This window comes from Bubalus bubalis, chromosome 4 (genome assembly GCF_019923935.1).
Source record: "Bubalus bubalis isolate 160015118507 breed Murrah chromosome 4, NDDB_SH_1, whole genome shotgun sequence".
NCBI classification, from domain to species: domain Eukaryota; kingdom Metazoa; phylum Chordata; class Mammalia; order Artiodactyla; family Bovidae; genus Bubalus; species Bubalus bubalis.
In genome coordinates, this window is record NC_059160.1 from 14,170,442 (window position 1) to 14,193,222 (window position 22,781).

At 55.5% G+C, this 22,781-nt stretch overlaps 1 protein-coding gene across 1 annotated transcript in view; it reads left to right on the plus strand.

The window, feature by feature from the left end:
• Window positions 1-1,257: 1,257 nt before the first annotated feature.
• Window positions 1,258-22,781, plus strand: part of CCND2 (cyclin D2) — a 28,344-nt gene continuing 6,820 nt past the window's right edge. The window contains exons 1-4 of the mRNA XM_006069006.4: window positions 1,258-1,756; window positions 3,483-3,698; window positions 6,288-6,447; window positions 14,586-14,734. Coding sequence (XP_006069068.1) covers window positions 1,562-1,756; window positions 3,483-3,698; window positions 6,288-6,447; window positions 14,586-14,734 — 720 coding nt within the window. The 5' untranslated portion in view covers window positions 1,258-1,561. The remainder of the gene's footprint in view (window positions 1,757-3,482; window positions 3,699-6,287; window positions 6,448-14,585; window positions 14,735-22,781) is intronic.

The following is a 22,781-nucleotide window of genomic DNA, read 5'->3' on the forward strand; positions in this document are numbered from 1 at the left end:
TGGGTGGCGGGAGGAAGGAGGTGAGGAAACGCCCCCGGATCCCCTCCCAAAGCGGCTTTGACCGGAGGATGCGTCGGAGCACGTGTCGGAGCCGACCGCGTCTCTACCGCAGTCTAGTTCTCGGGGAGAAAGCCCTGGCTGCGATGGAGGCGTGAACCTGGAGGGTCCGCGAGGGACCCGGGGTGGGAGATCTTGGGCCTCGGAGGAAACGAAGGGTGGTGTCGTTTGCGCTGGGGGAGAGACAGGGAGCCCAATCTACCCCCTCTCTCGCCCCCCTCCCCGCCCCCCCCCCCCCGCCCCGGGCTATTTCCTAGAAAGCTGTATCAGTGTGGCCACGCTCGGCGCAGACACCTCGGGCGGCTTGTCAGCAGATGCAGGGCGAGGAAGCGGGTTTTTCCTGCGTGGCCGCTGGCCGCGGCGGAACCGCTGGGAGCCCTGCCCCCGGCCTGCGGCGGCTCGGGGCGCCTCCCCGCGTCTCCCAGTGGCGCCTGCGGCGCCCCAAGAACGGGAGGGTTTCTGCTCCTAGGTCACATTCTCCCACGTCGAAGAAGCGCCCCCTCCCTCCGGACACCCATCCCTCCGCCTTCTTCCTCTCCCCACACATCTGCGGGGGGTGGGGGGTGAGCAGTGGCATGGGGCGGGGGGGGGGGGGGCGAATGTATTCTGGTCCCTATAATCGGGTTTTGGAAGCAGGCTGAAAATGATCAAGAACGTACATTTCAGGGCCATATACATACCCTTTCCCTCTGAGTATGCAAAGTTAACTGTTTCCCAAAATCACCCTCCTTCCGGCTCATATAAGGGATCTTATTTCTCAATCGTCTGAGCCCACCTCATCTTCAGCTCACCCACCCGTCATTCCTGGATCTTAAATTTGTGGGCTGGAGTGTGGCGATCATGTTTGAGGAAGCCCGAGTCGGAGGGTCGTAGTTTTGGCGGGATGCACCTACAGAATGTGCTGCAATTACAGGGAATAAGTAGGGATCGGTGGGGTTTTGTGGTTTTTTTGGTGGGTTCCCCTCTCCAGGGCCCCTGGCTTGGAGGGAGAGGGCCTCGGAAAGCTAAGGGAGAGGGTGGGGGGCGGCGCGGGGGACCGCGTTTGAAGTTTGGTCGGGCCAGCTGCTGTTCTCCTTAATAACAAGAGGGTAAAGGAGGGAGAGACTGAAAGGAGGAGGGGAGGGCCGGGAGGGGAGGGAAGGGGAGGAGGAACCGGAGAGGGGGGTGAGGCGAGAGGGAGGAGAAGTAACTGCCCAGCCAGTGTGCGTCACTGCCTCGGCGAGCAGAGAGCCGAGCGAGCTGGGGAGAGCAGACAAGTTTGAAGGGGAGGGCAGAGAGAGTCAGCCGCCCCCGGGGCGCTCCTCTCCCACCGCCCATCCTATCTCTTTCCACTCTTCTTCCCCGGCTTCTCTCTCTCTGCCTTTAACCCCCCCCCCCCAAAAAAAAACCTTATTTAGCCAAAGGAAGGAGGTACGGGGAATCCTCTCCCCTCCCCCTTCCCAAAAAACCCCCCAACTTTTCCAGTCCGGAGATCGCAGGGGCACGAGCGAGTAGCCAGCTGGCCATGGAGCTGCTGTGCGGCGAGGTGGAGCCGGTCCGCAGGGCCGTGCCGGACGCCAACCTGCTCCACGACGACCGCGTGTTGCAGAACTTGCTGACCATCGAGGAGCGCTACCTGCCCCAGTGCTCCTACTTCAAGTGCGTGCAGAAGGACATTCAGCCCTACATGCGCAGGATGGTGGCCACCTGGATGCTGGAGGTAGGGCTGCAGGCAAGCGCTCCGTCGGCCCCCGCGCCGGGTCCCGGAACCTGGGCGAGGGCAGCCTCGGGAGCCCGCCTCCCCACTCCTGCGCCAGAGCTTACCCCCGCGCCCTCGGCGAGACGCGTGGCTTCCTCTCGGTTCCTTACGGGGGGTGCAAGATTCCCGGGGGGAGGGGGAGAGCAGCGAGGTTGTCCCAGGGCGGAGGGTGGGGGAGCATCCCGAGCGCGTGTGCCTGCATGCGGCTGCCACCTCTTCCCACCGGCACCCACCCCCGCCGCGACCTTTTGCTAAGCCGAGGCTGCTTGCGGTGCCTTGAAGAAGAGAATAGGAGCGTGAACCCCGAAGTTAAAAAGTCAGCTGCGCCCCCCCTCCCCGCAAAGGCCAGAGCAAATGGGTCCCAGCCTCGGGTCCCCGCATGTGGTCGGGACTCCGCGTTGGCACTTGAGGGGGGAGGGGGAGGGCGGAGGGAGAAGAGAAACGGGGAATTCAGGAGCCCCGGAAGTCACACTGAAGAAACGTGTGTTTTCGGGGAACCCAGAAGAAGCACTTCTTTCCCCTTGCTCCGAACCCTTGCCGTGTGCCCACGTCTGCACGGCTCCGGACCTGCCGTGGTTTCGCCATGTTGCTTTGTAAACTCGGGGGTGGAGCGGCTGGACGCGTCGCCTGCTCTCCCTCGCACCCCACGACCCCGGTCCCCCCACTTCTGATGGCGCCCTCGCTCCCCCATCACCCACCCCGCCCCCTCGTGAAGGTTACTTACGGTTCGGCCTTCAGTTTCCTGGGTGCGGAGATCTGGGTGGGGTGGGAGGGGGAGGAGGTGTGTGCAGGGGGGATAGCGGGGCCCCCCCGAAGGAGAGGCCGGAGCCCCCCGCGCCTCTCTCCGGCGGCTCCCCGTCCTCGAGCGTCCCCAAGCTCTTCGCCACCGTCCCCGGCCTCTGCCCTTGTGGGCCGCGGCCGGACACTCCAGCCGCCGCGCTCTCCCCTGCAAGTTTCCCCTCGGGATCCGAAGCCCCAGGGGTCGCGCTCCAGACCTTCCCTGCGCCCCAAACCTCCGCTGCGGGAGGCCTGGGTCCTCTGCGGGATTTTCACGGCGAAAGGGCTTTTCTGGGATATTTCCTCGATTTTTAATTATTTTTTGAACCCGTCTCCCCTGCTCCGACTCCGGCCGCCCAGGCTGCGCGGCGCTCGCTCCCTCCGCCCTCCCCCCGCTTCCCCACCTCTTCCCACCCACCCCCCCAAATGCGGCGCCTGGGCCGCGGGGACCCCTCCCGACAATTTTTTCAATTGTCGGGAATGATAGAGCAGGGTCTGGGGATCCGAATGAGACCAAGAACGAGACCCCCGGAGCCTCCAGAATATTTTTATTGATTTTTTGAAAAGATGACGAAATCCAAAAAAGAGAGTGAGTGAGTGCAAGCGCGCGGAGTAGTGAGCGGCCCACGGGGGCGGCGGGGCTGGCGCTGCTGCGCCCTCGGCTTCGGGGTCCTTAAGCCCCCTCACCTTTGAGATTTTAAGTTCCCGGGAAGGACCCCCGCGCGGATGACCATGTAGATTGCCCCCAATTTCCTCGTCTTCATTCTTATCGCTTATTCTACTCCCCTCCCCTCCCCCCAAATCCAATATTTTTTGTCATTTCCCGAGATTGTGCGATTTCCCTTTCTTCCTCCTTTCCTGATAATTATGGTCTTCCCCCCACCCCGACCCCTTCCCACTCATGTCGTAGGTCTGTGAGGAGCAGAAGTGCGAAGAGGAGGTCTTTCCTCTCGCCATCAATTACCTGGACCGCTTCTTGGCCGGAGTCCCAACTCCGAAGACCCATCTGCAGCTGCTGGGGGCCGTGTGCATGTTCCTGGCGTCCAAGCTCAAAGAGACCATCCCGCTGACCGCTGAGAAGTTATGCATTTACACCGACAACTCCATCAAGCCTCAGGAGCTGCTGGTAATGACTGCCTCCTTCCTGCCTGCTTGCCTTTCTGCTCTGCCCTGGCCTAATCCGCCTGACCCACCGCTCCCAGAACAAACTCTTAAGACCCCAAATTACCCATCTGTGAAATGTCCACCCTTCGGGGAGCTCTGACCTTTCCTATTGAGACTCTTTGTGTTCCTACTGTGTGCTGGACTGTATATACAAAGTACTCAGGCTCCGCCCATGCATAAGATCCTCCTTCACAGAGGTTTGGGTTGGTGACACTCATTTGCAAAATGTATATGTGTGTGTGTGTGTGTGTGTGTGTGTGTGTGTGTGTAGTGGGGGTATAGAACACTGTTAATATTTTAATTAAATTCCCAATTTTCAATCACTGACTTCTGAGACAGTCATCAACCTCAACATGATTCAGACGTGTTGTGACGTGTCTCCCAAGAACTAGGAGTTCAAAGGTACACTCTAGGGAATCTCTCAGTCTCTCCAGCATACCGGCACATAGTAGCTGTTCACTAAACACCAACTCACTGGCTTTTGAGCAGAGTCAAATTTGGCCCTTTGTGGGAGAATTCGGAGGCGTGGAGTCCATCTTCCGTGGGGCTGTAACCTCTGTACAGACATGGGGATCTTGTCTGGGCTCTGATTTTCTGCCAGCAAACCTTTTTCCCACCCAGTAAGGACCCTTTGCCTCTGCAGCTTCACCCTTAAGACGTCCATGTAGCCGCAGTGTGGCATTGATTGAGTGGCCCCAGAGGCCCACCCTCAGTGATCTGCACACCCATCTCCCAACTCTTTGGAAGAGGGCCCCCTCTGTTCCTCTCCACCCTCCCTCCCTGCTGGCCAGGCCTGCACCGAAGTCCACAGGGCCGGGACTGGCTGCCTGAACTGAGTTCTTTGTGAGAGGCCTTCCTCCCTGAGGCTGTGCTGCCACCTAGCGGCAGACATGTGCAAGGACGGGGAGGAATCTCCGAGAATGCAGAGGGGCATGAATGACCTCACCTTTGAACAGCTGCCAGATTTCAGCTGCTTCTGGTTTGGTCGGAGAGGCCCAGAAAGGTGCTTTCTTCTGGGAGATCTGCTTCCTTTAATAATGGTACAGGTCGAGTGGTTTATACTCACATTCTCCCATGAGAAGGAGAGCTGGAATTTCAAGCCGTCTTGGAAGACCCTGATTGTTTAGAAGGCTGTCTGTGTTTTTACCCCCAACCTCCGGAAAAAAGCGAAGGCCTACATTAAAGCCAGTAAAGACAAACAAATGGGTAGAAATAAGATCCAGTTATTATTTTTTCCCCAAGGGAAGACCAGGAAAAATAATCTTCCTTTTGCATCACTGTTTCATCATGATGGGGGGCTCAGATCTTTTTAGAGCACCCCAATTTTTTTGGAGGGTCTGCAAAGCTAATTTGTATTTCTGCAGACACATCTGCCTTTTCCTAGTCTCTTTATCCCAGAAGTGGAGATCTAGAGGGGTCCTCCTATTTTACCAATGAGGAAGCTAAGACCAGGGCGGGGAGGGCATTGGCGGAGACCACACAGCCGGTGGGTGCCGTGGGCAGAATGGGGCTCCGGTGGCTGGGGGGAAGAGAGTCAGTTTCCTGGGGTGAATGTGGGAGCGAGCTGCATGGACAGGCTGGTCTCAGCATCTCATTCTTCTGATGATGATAGATCAATAGACCTGTTTTCCCTCTGACTGCACGTTTTTTTAAGGCATTCTTTTTGACTTATTTCCCTTGAGCATAATTCTCCCGGAAGTATCTCCAAGAGGGAAAGAAACAAAGTTTTTTCAGTAGGTGGGCTGCTGGTGAGAGGCCCACAGACACCGGGTTAGCCTTGTGCCAGCATTTGGGCTGCATTCTTCTCTATGACCTCGAACAAGCACTTTAACCCTCTCCTGAATCCCCTCCAGCTGCAAAACAGGGTGGCCAGTGACCCCTCTGGTCGTTTAGTCATGGTAACAAAAACCTGCGCAAACCTGTACGTGGAAGCATGTGCTGTGTCTGGGTGTCGTTTCCTGGGGTCTTCTGCATTGTGTGTCCAGGGAAAGTCTTAGCAGCAGAGAGGAAAATGGCACTTTTTGGCACCGACGCAGGCGAGCTAATTGGTTGCCAAGGATTTGGGCCAAGAAACCTAAATTTGAGCTTCATTCTGTGTACATCATTTTTCCAGGAGGATGAAAAAAGTTACTCATTAATCCAGTCACTGATATACAATAAATTCCTACCAAAGGGCCACCACAACCTTGGCGGTATTTTACTGTGAATTCAACCTTCTGGGTGGGCAGGCGAGAGCATCTTCTGGAAGTCGGGGTTGGGTGAGGAGGTGGGGTGTGCAGCTGAAGAGGCTGAAGAAATAGCAGAAAGGACCATCGAGGCAGTGGCCACCTGGGCGCTCATTGGTTTCCGGGGAGCTTGACATTTGAAGCCTTAAGAGCCATCACCCACTTCAAAGCTTTAGGGCCACTCTGATAAATGGTTCCGCCTTCCAATCTAGCCTTGTCCTAATGAACATTCTCCAAAGACTGGTCTAGATCCCAAGCCTCCCATCCGGGACACTGGGTCAGCCTGTGTGGGTTTTATACTCTTCTCTGCCTCCCTCCCTCCCCAGGAGTGGGAGCTGGTGGTGCTGGGCAAGTTGAAATGGAACCTGGCGGCTGTCACCCCCCATGACTTCATCGAACACATCCTTCGCAAGCTGCCTCAGCCCAGCGAGAAGCTGTCGCTGATTCGCAAGCACGCCCAGACCTTCATCGCTCTGTGCGCCACTGGTAGGACCTGCTGGAGCCCTGGGGGTGGGGGGTGGCTGGGTGCCGAGAAGGGCTTTGGGGGGGCTGCAAGGGGAGGCAGACCACAGCCCTAACTTCCGAGTGTTTACGGGAGGGGTCCCAAATAATCTCTATAGAGTCCAAGGTTTCCTTCCTGGGCAGTTTTTTCCTTCCTTTATCTCAGCTGGTATATTTTCTCTCTCTGCCAAACTCATAAATGGTTTACGAGGATAGGTGTGGTAAGGGGAAGAAAAAAAAAATAGCGCCTGTTAAAATATTCTTTATGGTGTCTAAAGTGCTCTTTTGAAGATTATATATACTGCTCTCTGGTCGTGTTTAAATCTTTCATCTTTGGAGGGAAAAGGATGGCTTGGAGATAAGCCCAAGAGGAAATTTGGGGGGTGGAGGCAAATACAGGTTAAGGAACCCTGTCAAGATAAATACTGCCTACCCTGATACTGGGAAGGGAAGAGGCCCCAGGATTTCTACTGGTTGCAGGGCATTGACTGCCTCCTGGCTGCTCCCTCTGGCAGGGTGGGGGTGGGCCTGTGGGCTTTGCAGCAGGGAGTCAATTCCTAAGCCTGGGCTCTGCTCCCACCCCCCCCAACACCCACCGCACCCCGCCTACGCCTACGTGTTGAGGTTTTGATTGCAACCTGTAAGTTGCAACTGCCTTTTCATGTTAAAAAGCCCTACACCCACCCTGTTGATGCCACAATCGATACATAATCTTGTTGGCCCCTGTGCCATTAACTAATACGCCAAAGGCAATGGTTTGATACAGTCTCTCCACACTGAACCTTGCCCAGTTTCTACATTGCCCCCACTTCCCGCCCCCCAAAGGTAGTGGCTGTGGGAGAAACTCCGGACCCGCGATCATAATAGGGTGGAGCGTCAGGAGTTTATATTTTCACAAGCAGAAGTGTCAGGGAAAGAACTTGTTTGGGCAGATCTTCTCCGCGCCCCCCTCCCCTCCCCGGCCCGCCCCGGGGGCAGGCGGGGGAGGGGGGAAGAGGGCGTGGTTCAAGGTTGCCAGGAGTCTGCACTTGCATTGCAAAGGTGGGCCTGGGGGTTGACTTCTTTCAGTATCTTGTTACATATATTGGAGCCCAAGGAGATGAACACATTGTTTGCAATAGCGTCCATGCCCTGTTCTCAGTCAAAAGGTCAGGCTTTGCTACTTATCACTGGGTGACCTCCGGGCACTTAAGTTTTGTCTGAACCTTAGCTTCTTCATCTGCAAAACACTGACCCACAACATTCCTGCAACCCTTTCAGGGTGGTTAGGAAAACAGACATCAGAAGAGAGATGAAGGGCGAGGAGGCCCTTTGTCAACCAGGCAAGGTACAGGCGATGGGCCCTGGTACTAACTGTGAACGGGACTCCGATGCTGACTCTTCCAGCTAAGGCGGGTACAGTGACTTGCACGCTGACCCTGCTGCGCCGTCTGAGTCCAGCAGGACGCCACGCTTGGCCTTTGCTGGCTCAGATGCAGGGTCCAGCCACTCCCCCGCCACCACCCCGTGGATCCCAGGGCAAGCTTCCCCTCCCCGAGCTTCCCAGATGCAGTCTGTGCCCTTCCTGCGGCCCCGAGGGCCACTCTTAGCCATTGATCCCTGCTGCTTTGCAGGCCGTGGCCATTCTTAGCTGCTTCCCTTTCTGCTGTCTGGCCTAGGCCCTCGAGGTCAGCCCCTCATTGACTTGTCACTTTGTCTCCCAGGCCCCGCCTGTCCCTTCTCCGTGGTCGCGATTCACTGGGGGAGGGGGTCAGCCAGCCCTTTTCTCTCTCGGACAGCTGACCCCTGACCCTGTGCTCCCTCATTGCCCAGCTGTTGACGGCCAGAGCTCTGTATGACCTTGTCTCCTAACTGATGTACCTTTGGGGGTCCGTCTGCCCGCTCCTTGATGATCTCCGACTCGGATAGGAGGGTGGGTGGAGTCACCCAGGCCTAGAGCAGGTCCCCACATTCTCTAAAGGCCCATTCTCTAAAATTGGGGATCCCATCCCCCGCTCCTGGCCTTCTTGGCCAGATCCTTGGGGCAGCTGCCAAGTTTGGGGCCAGAGTAGGGAGCCTGGGATTCAGGGACTGAGGACAGAGGTCTGAGGGGAGGCGGAGGAAGTTGAGACGACTGCCTTGCTAGTGTGGGGCAGGGGGTGGGGGAGGATAGGAGAAAAGAGACTTCTGGCCAGGTACCCAGTAAGCCAGGTGTGGTCTGCTCAGAGCACAGGGAGGGTCTCCTGTGTCTCCTGAAGGAAGGAGCCTATCTCCTGAGGCTTTTCTTTGCCCCATCTGCCCTTGAATGTGTCTGCAAGGCTGTGTCACATGGCATCTCTCTGGCTGGGGCTTTGAGGCCATGATGGATCAAGAGCCCTGGGGCTGCTTTTCTTGGAGGAAACATCTTCCTGTTAGATGAGATTCCACACCCTGGGGCCGGGTGTGTGTCTGGGACGGGTAGCAGGTGGGAAGTCCCAGGAGCTCAGGTCCTGTTTCCCCACCCCCACCCCACGTGGATCGGGCTGGTTCTGTCTCTGAGCTCTGGCAGCCAGGGGCTCGGAGGCCCCTGCAGAGGCCCCCGTGGGTCTGGAGGCGGCAGTAGCGACCCTGGGGCGCTGTGGGCAGTTGAGGGGGAAAGCTGCTTGTGAAAGAGCTGGCCTTGGTCCCTCTGTCCACAGAGAGTGCCTGTGTGTGAAAGGGGAAGAGGCGGGAGGCGGGTCGGGTAGGGGGTGTCGGTCTTCTTCCTGGGGCTCGAGGCATAATATGGTGAGACGGAGAGGTGCTCCCTTTCCTCCCCTGCTCAACCTCGAACAGCCTCTGGGGCGGAGACTACCCCCGGCTGGTCCTGGTCCTGGTCGGTGGAGGCCATGGGGCTAGGGGAGCCCTTATAACCACTGGCTCCTGTGAGGCTTTAGTAGCCAGGCAGCAGGCGGGTCCTGATGGCAGAGCCCCCCAGGTCTGCCAAGGGGGAAGGAGACCACTGGGATGACTCAGGATCGCACGCCAGCGTGGGGAGATTCTTGAAGCATGATATCATGCTCAACAGATGATTCCAGTTACGTCTAGAAGAGCCGATGGCATTGAGGTTGAACTTGGCACGAGGGGTGGGGAGAGGAGGTGTTTAGCCTCCCTACCCATGGCGCCCGGCCTCTCCTCTCTTTGCCTAGGTGCCCCCCACCCCAAGGTGCTGCCCTCAGCTCTCCTGCACATGAGTATCCCCCCCAGACGTCTGGGCCTGGGCCCGGGTGATGGTGTCACCCCCCGTGCTTCCAACTGTCTTCTTGGCTTTGCCTCCAGGTGTTCCTGTGACGGTTCATCCCCAGGTTATAGCCAGATAGTGATGGCCCAGGTGGCTCCCGTGGTAAAGAATCTGCCTGCCAGTGCAGGCTGAGGCAAGAGATGTGGGTTCGATCCCTTGGTGGGGAAGATCCCCCGGAGAAGGAAGTGGTGGCAACCCACTCCAGTATTCCTTTTCCCTTCTTTTTGAATTGAAGGATAATTGCTTTACAGCGTTGTGTTGGTTTCCACCCGTGGACAGAGGAGCCTGGCGGACTGCGGTCCATGGGGTTGCAAAGAATCGGACACACGCACGTGCGCTCGCGCACACACACACACACACACACACACACACACACACAGTGATGGCCCAGAGAGGATCTACCACTTGGCGCCTGAGCCAGGAAGGCACGTTTGCCTGGGTGGTTGGAAAGTGGAAGGAAGAACGGAAACCGCTTTCTGTCCTCCAGGATCCGAGGTCGCGGGGCCCAGGGGGCGTGGCCCGTTGACCCAGAGTCTCCCTTCTTCCCTGCGTGGGTTCAGGCAGCCTGGCAAGGCCGGCTCACTTCCCATCTTGCTGTGAGGAGCGGGTTGAGGGCCCTCCTGCCACCTGCTCCCAGCCAGGCTGCTGGTGTTAAATTGGCATCGAGGCCCCCACAAGGACGTGGTGGGAGCCGGCTCTGGGGGCGGCCGATGACGTCATTCGGTGGCCAGCGAGCACCCCCATCCTGGCCTTTTAAACCCCCCACCGGACTGACGCCAGGTTGCAGGAGAGATGGAGGAACGCGTCTCTGGTTGACACCTCAGAGAGAGTCTCTCTCGCCCCCCAGTGGTGAACAGAAGAAGCACAGCAGTCACACTTACCCGGTCAAGGCCTCCGCCGTCGTAGTCAAAACAACGGGGATAACGCGACCAGCCAGGGCCCTGTAATCTGTGGTTGCAAACCTGCTTAGCTCAGAACTCTTCCTCCAGTGACATATTCCTGAGTTGATGAACGTGGAGCACTTCTCTTGCCCTTGTCTGGGTTAAGCGGTCCCCCCGGAGGTCCTTGAGAGACGTAGTGAGGATCTCTGCAGGGTCCCAGAGCAAGAGCAGGGTTGGTGGTAGGGGGGCGGCTGAGGATGGAACGGGTTCCTGTCTCTTGGACGTCAAAGCTGAGGCTCCCTCCTCTGGGCAGTTCTCCCGCTTCTGATGGGAGTGACGATCCTGTGTCCTTAGTGGGGCTGGAGGTGGGCGGGGTTGGGGGGGAGGTCCCTTTGAGGCTCTCTTCACCTTCCGAGGAGTCCTCCGGCGCACTGGGTGCCAAGTCCAGGCGCCTGCAAACCCAGCAGCAGATGCTAAACAAAGCCGCCTAACCTCTGGAGATTTCACCGATTCACCCGTAAAAGCCAGTGTCCTGAAACAGGTGAATTTTACCTTGTTTTTTGCTAATACTTGGCCAAGTCTGCAAACTGTAGGAATGGCATCAGGGTTGGTCGGCGGAGACGCGCCCTTTGCCCGCCCCGCCTCACTGGGAGGGCGGAGGTCAGGTCGGGGCTGCAGGTGTGTGGGCCTGTTCCTTGGCTCTGGGTGCCCCTCTTGCAGGAATGAATGCGGTCCATCCAGCTTCCCTTTCATTGCTTGTATACTTATGTCGTCTTTCTGTCCCCCCCATCCCCACGTCCCCACGGGATTTCAGCTTCTGCCCCTGACAGCAGCAGGAGGTGGTGGGGACTCCATGAGGCTGTGTTCCTGTCACACACACACACACACGATCAGGAAAGAGCCTCCAGACCCAGAGCAGATCCCTTGTTCTCTCTGGGCTCCCCATGCACGTCTCTCTGAATCACTGCAGATGCTGAACAGAATCTCTGACAGTCAGAACTGCCCACCCAGGGGCTTCCCTGGCGGTCCAGTGGTTAAGATTAAGTGTTTCCACAATGCAAGGGGTTACAGGTTCGAGCCCTGGTAGGGGGAACTAAGATTCCACAAACCATGCGGTGTGGCCAAAAAGTGTACTGCCCGCCCCAATCCCACAGCACGTCCCAGTGTCAGGAATAGTGGGGGTGATGGTGGTGGCGGTTGATGTGGACTCTTGACTGGGAGCAGGGCGCTGCTCTCTTGGTTGAAGCCTCAGAACTGCCCTAGGAGGTGGGCATATCCTCATTTGCAGGTGAGAAAACAGAGGCTTAGAGAGGTCGGGTGACTGGCCTTGGAGACCTTCAAGCAGCTGGTGAGCAGTGGGTTACCAGCCTCCATGGCCTCCACCTTCCAGCGCTAGGAGCTGCATGGCCCAAACCTTCCCCACCTTCTAGGGCAGGCCTGCGTGGCTCCACGTGGACGCTCCTATCACGTGGGGACATCTCCCTTCTTAGAGATGTATCTTTAGAAGAACCACCCTGCGTTGTATTTTTATGTCCTATATTTTGGGGGCAGGGGGCCATCCGTGGTGCCTGGAGCATGGGGGAGCATGATCCGAATGGGTCCCTGCTCAGCCAACTACTTCTCAGTCTGCTGGGGGTCGGGTTGCTCAGGAAGTGACACACACCTTACCTTTCCAGGTAGGGAGCTGAGGGTGGAGGGAGACGCTTATCCCGATCGTGCCTTCAGCACCAGAATACAACTTGGCAGCATTTCTGAGCAAGAGGCTTAGATTCAGGGCTAATTTTTGCTAAAAGAAGTTTTCCCCACCCAGTGGTGGGGAAGTTTACATATATCTTTGTATCTTCTAGTTCCCCTATATGCATGCATGTTTATGCCTTTCTATTTATATATTGATGGGTGGTTGTAATCTCGATCATAGCACACACACATATAGTTTTTTTTTTTGCCCCCCTTCTCACTCAGGTAGGTATTGTGAATATTTCTCCATCCAGTTCCATAGCCGAAAGTTTAAGGTTTCCAGAAATGGCTGAATGGGTTCGGTGGAACTTGCCAGGGTTGAGTGTGGAGGTTAGCGAACAGGAGCTAGGACAAATAGCAAAGATGAGACCAGGTGTTTGATTAGGTATTTTCCTCTCTGCGTTTCCCCTATCAGCAGAGAGGGGAGTGTCTCTGGGTGTAGTCTTGGGGCAGCCCCTGAGGCCATGCAGAACTGCCCGATGGAGACATATGTCTTGTGACTTCGCTGCCTTGTGGAAGCCAGGGTGTCTGCTCTGTGGTGACCTAGAGGAGTGGGATGGGAGTGGGTGGGAGGGAGGCTCTCCATATGTACATGGAGAGGGGATCCATGTATATATAGAGCTGATTTGCTACATTGTACAGCAGAAAGTTAACATTGTAAAGCAGTTACATTCTAATTTTTTTGTAAATAAAAGTCAGTTAGACCTGGAGGGGCCCCTGGGAGATGAGCCAGCCTGCTGCTTTTCAACTTTTGACCTACCATAAAGGAAGAAGTACATTTTATAACACTGCGTGGGATGCCTCATCAGGGTACCTCAAATCGATACAAGAGTTTCTGCAGACAGTGTTGACTCCCCACCACTCGCCCTCCTTCCTGATACTTTTATTTTGTTCAGAACAACAGCACGTGCAGGTCGCGACCCACAAGTGAACTTGGTGACTGGTACTGAGTTGCAAGGGAAGTTAGAAAAACTTCAGGGTGGGAGGGAGGGCATGACTGGTCCAGGACCCCCAGGGGGTTGAACCTGGCTTTGCAGCACTCATGTCGTCTCCACTGGATTAACCCAGAGGAGAGTGAGCAGCTGCTCGGAGTCCTGCGGCTCAGCAGAGCCTGCCTGGCTTCCCCTGCTTCATAGGTGCAGCCATCGGGGGGCAGGGGATGGTGGGGCGGGGCAGGGGGACGTGTCTCTCAGCATTCCCCCCACCCAAACAAGGGAGGTACAGTCCTCTGGGCACCCCCTGGACCATCCACCTGCACCCCCTGGCTTCCAGAAGTTGGTTAATTTGCTAGAAGTAGGGGTTGGGTATGCAGGTAGCGGGATGCAGAGATAGGCAGTGTGTGGACTGTGGTTCTGGGCTGAGGCTTGGGCACTGGGGGGTGGGAGGAAGGAGGCGGGGTCTCCTCCTGCCCCACCTTTCCCTGCCAGCTGCTCCCACCCCAAGCCCCTGTGGGCCCAGGGCCACGAGCTGGTTGCCTCCTGTGCATTGTGAAGGTCTGGGCGGGGGGGTAGGGGGGGTGGGGTGCTAACGAGGTTTTTGGGCAGAGAAACACTGCTGTGACCCCATGTGAAGAGACCTACAGCAGAGAGGAGGGAGAAGCTGGCTTCGTCACCATCCAGGGGACAGAGGAGGCTCTGCACAAGTCAGCGCACAGCAGGTTCTGGGTGGAATGTTGTAATATACACCCCTCAAGAGGTGCACAGGCTGAGAAAAGAAGGTCAAGGAGAAAGACAGACAGCCAGGCCTGCTGTGCTCATGGCATTCAGCCAGGAGGGGTGGGGAGTGTGTGCCTCGTTGAGCCACCCAGCACGGTTTCTAAGGACGCTCGTGACTCGATGTAGACCTTGGAGTCAGCGATAAAAGTGCCTCCATGGACAATGCTGATATGCTAGCAAGAGGGAGAAGCCATAGGTTAAGCTGTTTCTGTGGGTTCAGCCCAATGCTCGCTGCACCTGGTGTTCATCGCGGCACATGAACTCTTAGTTGCAGTAAGGTGCAATCTAGTTTCCCGACCAGGGATCGAACCCATGCCTCCAGGATTGGGAGTGCAGAGTCTTAGCCTCTAGTCCCCTGTGCTGTGTTTTTGAATTGGGACGCAGGTCTTCCTTCCCCAGCAGCCCCCACCCCAGCCTTCCACTTTTTGGGTGGTGAATCACACAGGTTCTGACGCCTCCAAGGGACCAGGCGGCACTTGTGCTATCCGTCTACCAAGCGGGGAAGCGCCCGTCTCCACCCTGTCCTGACCTCCCTGCCTCTCGTCCCCACAGACTTCAAGTTCGCCATGTACCCGCCGTCGATGATTGCAACTGGAAGCGTGGGGGCCGCCATCTGTGGGCTTCAGCAGGATGAGGATGTGAGCTCGCTCACTGGAGATGCCCTGGTGGATCTCCTGGCAAAGATCACCAACACCGATGTGGTAGGTGGCCCCTGTCCCTCCTCCTGGCGGAGACCAGGCGTCTTGTCTGTCCGCTCTGGGAAAGAGACAGTTGGTGGGATGGTGATGTGTCAGAGGTTCTTTGTGGTGGCTGGCTTCTCTTTGCCGAGACTGTGGCCTCTGACATCATACAGAATTCAGCAGATGAGGCCGCCTCTTCAGGTTTCAGCAGCCCGTGTGCCCTCAAGATAGAGGGGAGAACTTAGAAGGCAGATCTGAGGCGGGAGGGAGGCCGCTGACTGCTTTCCTGTATGGCCCGGGCTTCCCCGCGGGTCTGATTTGTTGCTTGTTTCCATTTATGTACAATCCCCAGCCTGCTTCTCCTCCAACATGGAGCCTTCTCGCCTGCTCACACACGCTGAGGCTGGCAGGCAGGGCTGGAGCGGGGGGCCCCCCTGCACCACAGGGCGTGGGAGAGGAGGACCCCCCCACTCCTGTGAGGAGGTGTCCGCCTCCACTGACCTCTCAAGCCCTTGCGCCTGCCTCTCATTTCCCTTTAGTTCATTGTGATGATGGATTAAAAAGCACTTTAAAAAGAGTTAAGTGCCATGCAAACGCAAGGAACTATTATTAGCTATAGATTTTTCCATTCTGGGTGCCCCGTGGACAGTTCAGAGGCTGTAACTCTGGTTGCCAGAATTTGAAGCTCCTTAGAAGAAAGAGAGGTTTGGGGGAGAAGCCAGGGTCCAGGGAGGCTCTGATTCAGCTGGTTGGAAATGACGGTCCTTAGAAGGTCCAGGCCAGGGTGATTCTACAAGGTCAGGGAGGTGGAGAGGCCGGGGTCACTGGCCTGGGACCGGAACCCAGAGGCTCTGACGCCCAGGCCTGGGAACCCTGCATTCCTGCCTGGCTGCAGCTCCTGGGATCTTTTTGTTTGAAAAAGGCCTTTGGCTTAAAGCAACCCGGGAGAGGGGTGTCAGCTCCGAGGCCCTCTCGAGTTACCATGGAGAAGCTCAAGAATGCAAGGGACTTCGTGATGACCCCCTCTGGATGGTCAGGGGGATTCTGAGCGCCCTGCTGGGGGAATATATTGAGTTACAAGGGAGAATGTGGTTTACCAGCCCGAGGCCGGTGCCTCCTCTGGCAGTGGGGGTAAATGTCAGCTCAGCAAAGGCTGAAGTTCTCTTGGCTTCCCCCCTCCCCCAGCCCCTCCTTAGATTTTGCCCCGACCTTTATTACCATCTCACGGAAATGACACAGAAAGGGGTTCTCCTGGACCTGATTTTCAGATGCTGCCTCCAAACAGGCTTTTTTTTTTTTTTTTTTAAATTTTAAATTTTATATTTTAATTGAAGGATAGTTGCTTTACAAAATTGTGGTTTCTGCCAAAGTGGGTAAAAGAATCCACCTGCAAATCCACATGCAGGAGATGTGGGTTTGATCCCTGGGTCAGGAAAATCCCCTGGAGGAAGACATGGCAAACAGGTTTTTGAAGCATGGTTTCTGAGGTGTAGATCGAAAAGACCCTCCCAGGCAGAATGCTTTTCAAATCCTCTAGAGGCAAACCTTAGAATTGATTAGGATTTATAGAAATGATACACTTCCTTCCTTTTCTGAATGTCTCCTATTAAGGCTGCCTTGCCGAAAGCACTCCCAGCCAGCGTCAGACCAGCCCCTCCTCGACCCCCAGAGACAAAACATGTCAGTGACAAGAGTTTTGACCCCCCTTCAGGCATTGTAACCCCCTGTGGATATTTATAGATACATCCTCACGGTCTGATGTCCCCACGGGGTCTCCAGCCTTTTCTCCCATCTCTCTGTCACCCCCTTAGTGGCTTCAGATGGACAGAGGTTGTTCCCAGGGTGTCACTGGTGCTCGTGGGCTGTGCCCACAACCCAGTCTCTCACTTCATACTGGAGACGCTGCCGGCCTCTTTCAGACAGTATTTAGCCAGGCCATTCAGACTAGGTCAACTGAATGCAGCCCCAGCTTAAAGGTTCCTTCTAAAAAGAGCAGCTGTTGATGAAGACGGCGCACACACGTGCTTCAGTCTCACCGGTGGGTCTGGGGGTGTAACATTTTGGTGTGAAATCCCGAGCATGCGTGGACCAGGCTTTCAGAGAGCTGATGGAGACCCCAGGAATCCCCCGGCCTCACCTGGGATCCCCGGGGCCTGGCTCCTGCTCTCCTGGGGCCTGTCTGTCCCCTGTGCCTCGGCTGTTGTGTGTGTTCGTCCTTGGGCACCGAGTCCTCTCTCCCATCAGTCTGGATTCTCTGGAGGGCTCTTGTTTAAAACAATATTTAATAGAGGATATTTGACTTAATTTCAGTATTAAGTGTTCAAATGTTAGTTGCTCAGTTGCGTTTGACTCTTTGCAACCCCGTGGACTGTAGCCCACTAGGGTCCTCTGTCCACAGAATTCTCCAGGCAAGAATACTGGGGTGGGTTGCCATTTCCCTCTCTAGGGAATTTCAATGTATAGTCATTAAAAGAAATAGAAACAGTAGGGAGAAGTAACAGCAAATGTATCCGCTACTTGGGCTGATACCCGCATCCAGACTTGAACAGCACTGGCAAGTCCTGAAGGACTGCAATCTGGAGTGCCAGTTGGGAAAGGGTCCCAGGCGGTGCCCGTACCCTATGGGTGAGACTTCAGATTCCTGCTTTCAGGGCTCCCGCTCACGATCCCAGGTTGCAGACTGAGATCATCAGCTCTGGGTTTTCTTTAGCTTTTTTTTTTCTACAATGCTGTTTGTTTGACCGTGTGAGTCATAATCTGGAGAGTCCTTGGTGCAGGCTGTCACCTCGTGAGTAAGGCACAGACCCGAGACAAGCGTGGGAGAAGTCCGGGGGTGGGTGACACGTGGAAAATAAAAGATGAGCTTCCTGTCTTCAAGGAACTCAGCGAGTGTGTGCAGAATCAACAGTAAAGTACCTAAACTCCCAGGAGATGAAGAGCAAATGAATGGACGCTAAGCAGGCGTGAGGAACTAGAGGCATAGTAGGAAATCAGCCCGCAGGCAGGACTCTCTGGGCCTAACGTGAAACTCAGGGAAGAGCATCAAGTTTCATCACTTGATGATAGAAAATGTCCTTGGGACGGAGAAAGAAAATACGGTCTGTACATGCCATGGTCTAGTGTTCACCATTAAATGAAATTCCGACGTACGCTACAACGTGGATACGCCTTGGACATGTAAAGTGAAATAAGCCAGATACCAAAAAGACCAAATATGATTCCACTTACCTAGAGTAATCGAATCCATAAGGACAGAAAGTGGGATAGAGGTTCCCAGGGACCAGAGGGTGGGGGACGGGGGAGAATGGTTGTTAATGTAAAGATCTGGAGAAGGGTGATGGTCACACACACAGTGAAGGAACTTAAAGCTAACACACTGCATTTAGAAGAGTTGAAGATGCTCAGTGTTAGGTGGTGTATACTGGGTTGGCCAAGAAAGGTCATTCAAGGTTTTCTGTAAGAGTGTATGGACAAAGCCGAGTGAAATTTTTGGCCAACCCAATGTTTTGCCTTCACAAAAAGTTGTAGCTGTAGATGTAGACCCTCGGACCACACTGAAGGGCCCAGGGGTTTGCACTGAGTCCTCCCACGGGGAAGCCAGGTGCTCCGACCACCTCGTGCCCCACTGGCCCTGATGCTCAGACAGCTAGGAAATCGGGGTGCACTGGCCTCTGACTCCAGAGTCCCCAAGCTGTGTGTCAGCCCTGTGCACCTGGAGATCCTGGACCAGCTGATGGTATCCTCTCCCCATGGATTGTCAAGGATCAGGCTGCGGAAAGAGGGTCCTCTCGACTCCCCTACCCCAGGACGGCCAGACCCCCCTCTCCAGCTCCTTGGCTGGCGGCAGTGAGCTTTGATAGGAGAGACGCACGCGGCCGTAGAAAGCCGTGTTCTGTTGCTCGCTCTGGTTGCCAAAATAAACCGGAACGCCTCATGCCAAAGAGAAAGCTGAGTGAGAAGGCTGACGGTTTTACAGGGAATAAAAGTCTCAGAGGGTGGTGTATTTTAAGTAGTCTTTCCTTCCACTCATGAGGGTTGCTAAAAACAGACACCAGCCAGAGAGGCCGTGCTGGCTTTGGGGGACCGTCCACCGGGGCTTCCGTTGCCAGGGGTCTGCTTGCGAAGGGAGAACCGACTGGGTCACTTCCCTGGCAGAATCGGGGTTCCTCTTCCGTCCCCTCGGCATCCTGCTCTGCTTGGCGCCCGCCTTTATCTCCTTGTTCACTTGTCTATAGACTCTTGAACGAGACCCAACTTTGACTCAGTCCTTTCTCTCCGTATCCCCTGGCAGAGTCATCGGGGAATGATGCTGGGGTGGTAGGAGGAAGGGAAAGGGGACAAAGGGCTGGCAGGTGGATGTCAAGTGTGTTTCCCCTGCTCTGGTCTTCCCAGGTCTCTTGGAAAGCGAGAGAGGACTTAGCATGTCAGGGTCCCTCGAGTTTTACCTGGCTTTCTCTTAGAGCGAGTCACTTTGCTATCACGTGACACCAGTTTCCTAAATCCCTAATGAGCAAGTAGAATGGGGCTCACAGGCCTTGAAGATGTGAAGTTACCAGAAGATAATTAACAGAACAGGTATAGACTCAAGTCATCTTGTCATTATACATACCCTATTATACCTAGATTATACCAAAAGTCTGTTGCATTCTTTTGTTAAGATTTTCTTTTTTAATGTGGACCAGTTTTAAAGTTTTTATTGAGTTTAACATTACTTCTGTTTTCTGTTTTGGTTTTTTGGCTGTGAGGCATGTGGGATCTTAGTTCCTGGACTAGGGATTGAACCCAGGTCCCCTGAATTGGAAGGCAAAGTCTCAGTCTCAAAGTCCTGGTTCCACTGGACCACGAGGGAAGCTCCTCTGTCTCAGTCTTAAATAGCTCCCAGAGAAGTTCCAGGACATCACTCTCCTAGGGTCGTCCTGGCATATTAGAATCCTGTTGTCAGTGGGTTATTACAAAACCGTGCCTTCAGTGCCAGGGGTGATGCGATTAAGACTGGGCTTCCCAGGTGGCTCTGTGTTAAAGAATCCCACTGCCAGTGCAGCTGACGCAGGACATGTGGGTTCGATCCCTGGGTCGGGAAGATTCTCCTGGAGGAGGAAATGGCTACCCACTCCAGTATTCTTGCCTGGAAAATTCCACGGACAGAGGGGCCTGGCAGACTCCAGTCTGTGGGATCACACAGAGTTGAACGCAACTGACGTCATCTTGGTCCCCGGAGCCCTCACGAGCACACCTTCTCCCGGAGACCCCTGTGTTCCCCAGACTTGTCTTTTGTGGACGGGACCGGGTCTGTGTGGTCAGGGGCCTCCTGAAGAGTGGCTGGAGGAAGGGAAGGCGGGGGCAGGGCGGCAGAGGAAGCAGAGTTGGAGCTGAGGCTTCCCCGAGCGCTTGCCTGATTTTCACTGCGGGCCTCATTTGGTATTCAAGGAAATAAGCCCAACAGGCTGCGAAGAAAGGAAGAATGAGATAGTTTCCTAAGTTGTCTGTGCCTGATTTGGCCGCGGGTCTGGGGCTCATTCAGCCCTTTGTCCCCCTGTTGAGTGCAGTGCGTGTGTGGTGACAATACCCTGATGCAGCGACACTGGGGGCCGATGGTAACAGTTCCGCAGCCCATTCACCGAGGCCGCAGAGGGTGCAGGGCGCGGGGCTGCAGCCAGCGAGCGGAGGAAGTCGGGGCCCGGGGGGACGGAGCCCGGCATCACAAACGCGGCTGTCAGGGCTCCGGGCCGGGGCAGGCGGGGGGAGGGGGCCCAGCCTCGTGGGGCTGGAGGCCTGCCCGACCCCCAGCGCTGGGGAGTGCCACCTGTCCAGGCTGACAGACGAGCATTATGGCTCTCCTTCTAATCAGCTTAATTTGGGGCATCTTGACACAATGGCTGGTGCTTTTGGAGGCTACCGAGGAGCAGAGGGCCCCGGGGCATCTTTTCATCCGAGGCGCTGTTGCGGTGGGGTAGGGGCGGCGGGGGCTGGTTTCCAGGCCACTCTTGGGCTCTGTCTGCCTTTCCTGGAGATTCTCCAGTCTGTCTTTCCTTAGAGCCTGGAAGGAGCAGAGAGTTGCACAGGGAAGAGGGTTCTGGAATAGGAAGCTTGCCCTCTGAAGGCCAGGGTTAACTTCTGACTACATGTGACTGGGGGACGAGCCAGCTCCGGGTCAGTTCCCTAAGCTGGGAAGTGAGGGCCGCTGGTGCTGTTACAGCTCCCCCCGCCCCAGAGCCCCTGTTCTCAGATTCTGTAAGGACCTGCGTGTGTCACCCTAAGAACTCCGCCCGAAGACACACTGCCGTCACTCTGCAGCTTTGCCTCTTGTTCCCTTCAGACTCTGCAGCTTGTTCCCCCATCTATTTGTCTGTTTCCATCTATAGTCTTGGCCTCCTCCCTCTGGGCCACACCCTCCACCCTGGTCCCCGCTGGGGAGATTGAGAGCCCTTTGGGCAGGACTGGGTGGGGGTGCTGGTCTGCTGCAGGTAGGGGCACCAGCCCATCCTCCCTCCCAACTTCACTTTCCAGCAGCTCACAGGAAATTCACAGTCTTAGGAAGTCCACCAAGGGGAAGGGCTCCTGCGATGCTGAAGGAAGGTGTTAAAAATGCAGGGAGTGGGGAATTCCCTGGAGGTCCAGTGGTTAAGACTCTGCACTTCCACTGTGGAGAGCTCAGGTTCTATTCGGTCTGGTAACTTAAGATCCCACATGCTGCATGGCCAAAAAAAAATTTTAGAAATGCAGGGCATGAGCTCTGTGCTCTAGGAAGAGGGAGGCTGATTTCTTAACCTTTGTGCCTCCATCAGAGGAGAACTTCAGCATCCTTTATGCAAAATGAGCTCTTGCCCTCAGGTAGGTTTTCATCTCGCCGAGAGCGACAGATCCCACAGTTGAAACTCGGATGCTGTCAACAGTGGAACCAGAGGAGGGTTAGACGTAGACCTCAGAGTGCTTCCCAGGAATGGGGGACAAAATTGACCCCTGAGAGCCTTTGCTTCCTGCTCCATCCTCATTTTTGCGGCAACTGCTACCGTCCTTCCTTTTCTCTCGAAGTAAGAAGTATCAAAGAGGAAGAGCTGGCCACTGTCAAAAATGATTTACATTGACTGAAGGAAGGAGAGTCTGGGTTTTGTGTGATTTCTTTCTTCATTTTATTCAGGAAAGCGTGAAGGTTTGGGGCTGCAAGTTAGGTAAATATGATGTTCGATGCCTGTGTTATCTTGAAGTCCTGTAGAAGTGACTGCCTGGCTTACCAGCCCGCCCCAAAGGACTTTCTCAGAACTGTTCCTTTAGGGTCTCAGGCTGCTGGGAGGGAAGCCTGAATACCAGGAAGAGCAGGCACCTGGGTGACCCCCAGGGAGACTGTCCATGGCCCCCTATCAAGCTGCTAGCTCTCTGGAGCCACATCCCCATGTTCAGAGGACCACCCGTCTCAGCTGCTGATGTGGCTAATGCAGAAAGGATCACGGCATCCTGGGTTCATCGTATTGTTGGGTGGCAGTTGCGTTGACGCAGAAACAGAGTATCGGAGGAAGGAAAGTCGACGACAGGGTTGGTGGAGAGCTTCCTAGGGGACCAGCCAGAGCAGTTTTTGCTTTGTTAACCTGATGCAAAGAGTGAACTCATTGGAAAAGACCTTGATGCTGGGAAAGACTGAGGGCAGGAGGAGGAGGGGGCGACAGAGGATGAGATGGTTGGATGGCATCACCGACTCAATGGACATGACTTTGAGCAAACTCCAGGAGGTAGTGAAGGACGGGGTAGCCTGGCGTGCTGCAGTCCATGGGTTCGCAGAGTCTGCATCCCTGCTGGACACTCCATGCCCAGTGCCCGTTCCGCTGTGCCCCTCACCTGTCTTGAGGAAATGCTCACTCGTACCTCATTTCAGAGAAACCTCAGGAATTTGTTCAGATTTCCAAGACTTCCACTTTGTAATGAATGATTAGAGCTTTATCTGGACATTGCAACTGATCCTCCCTCTGTGAGCGTCTCCTGAGCCTTACTTTACAAATGGGGAAACCAAGGACAGAGAAGGAGAATAACTCAGTGGTGCCCACAAGTCTGGTTGTTGGGACAGCAGATGCCACCT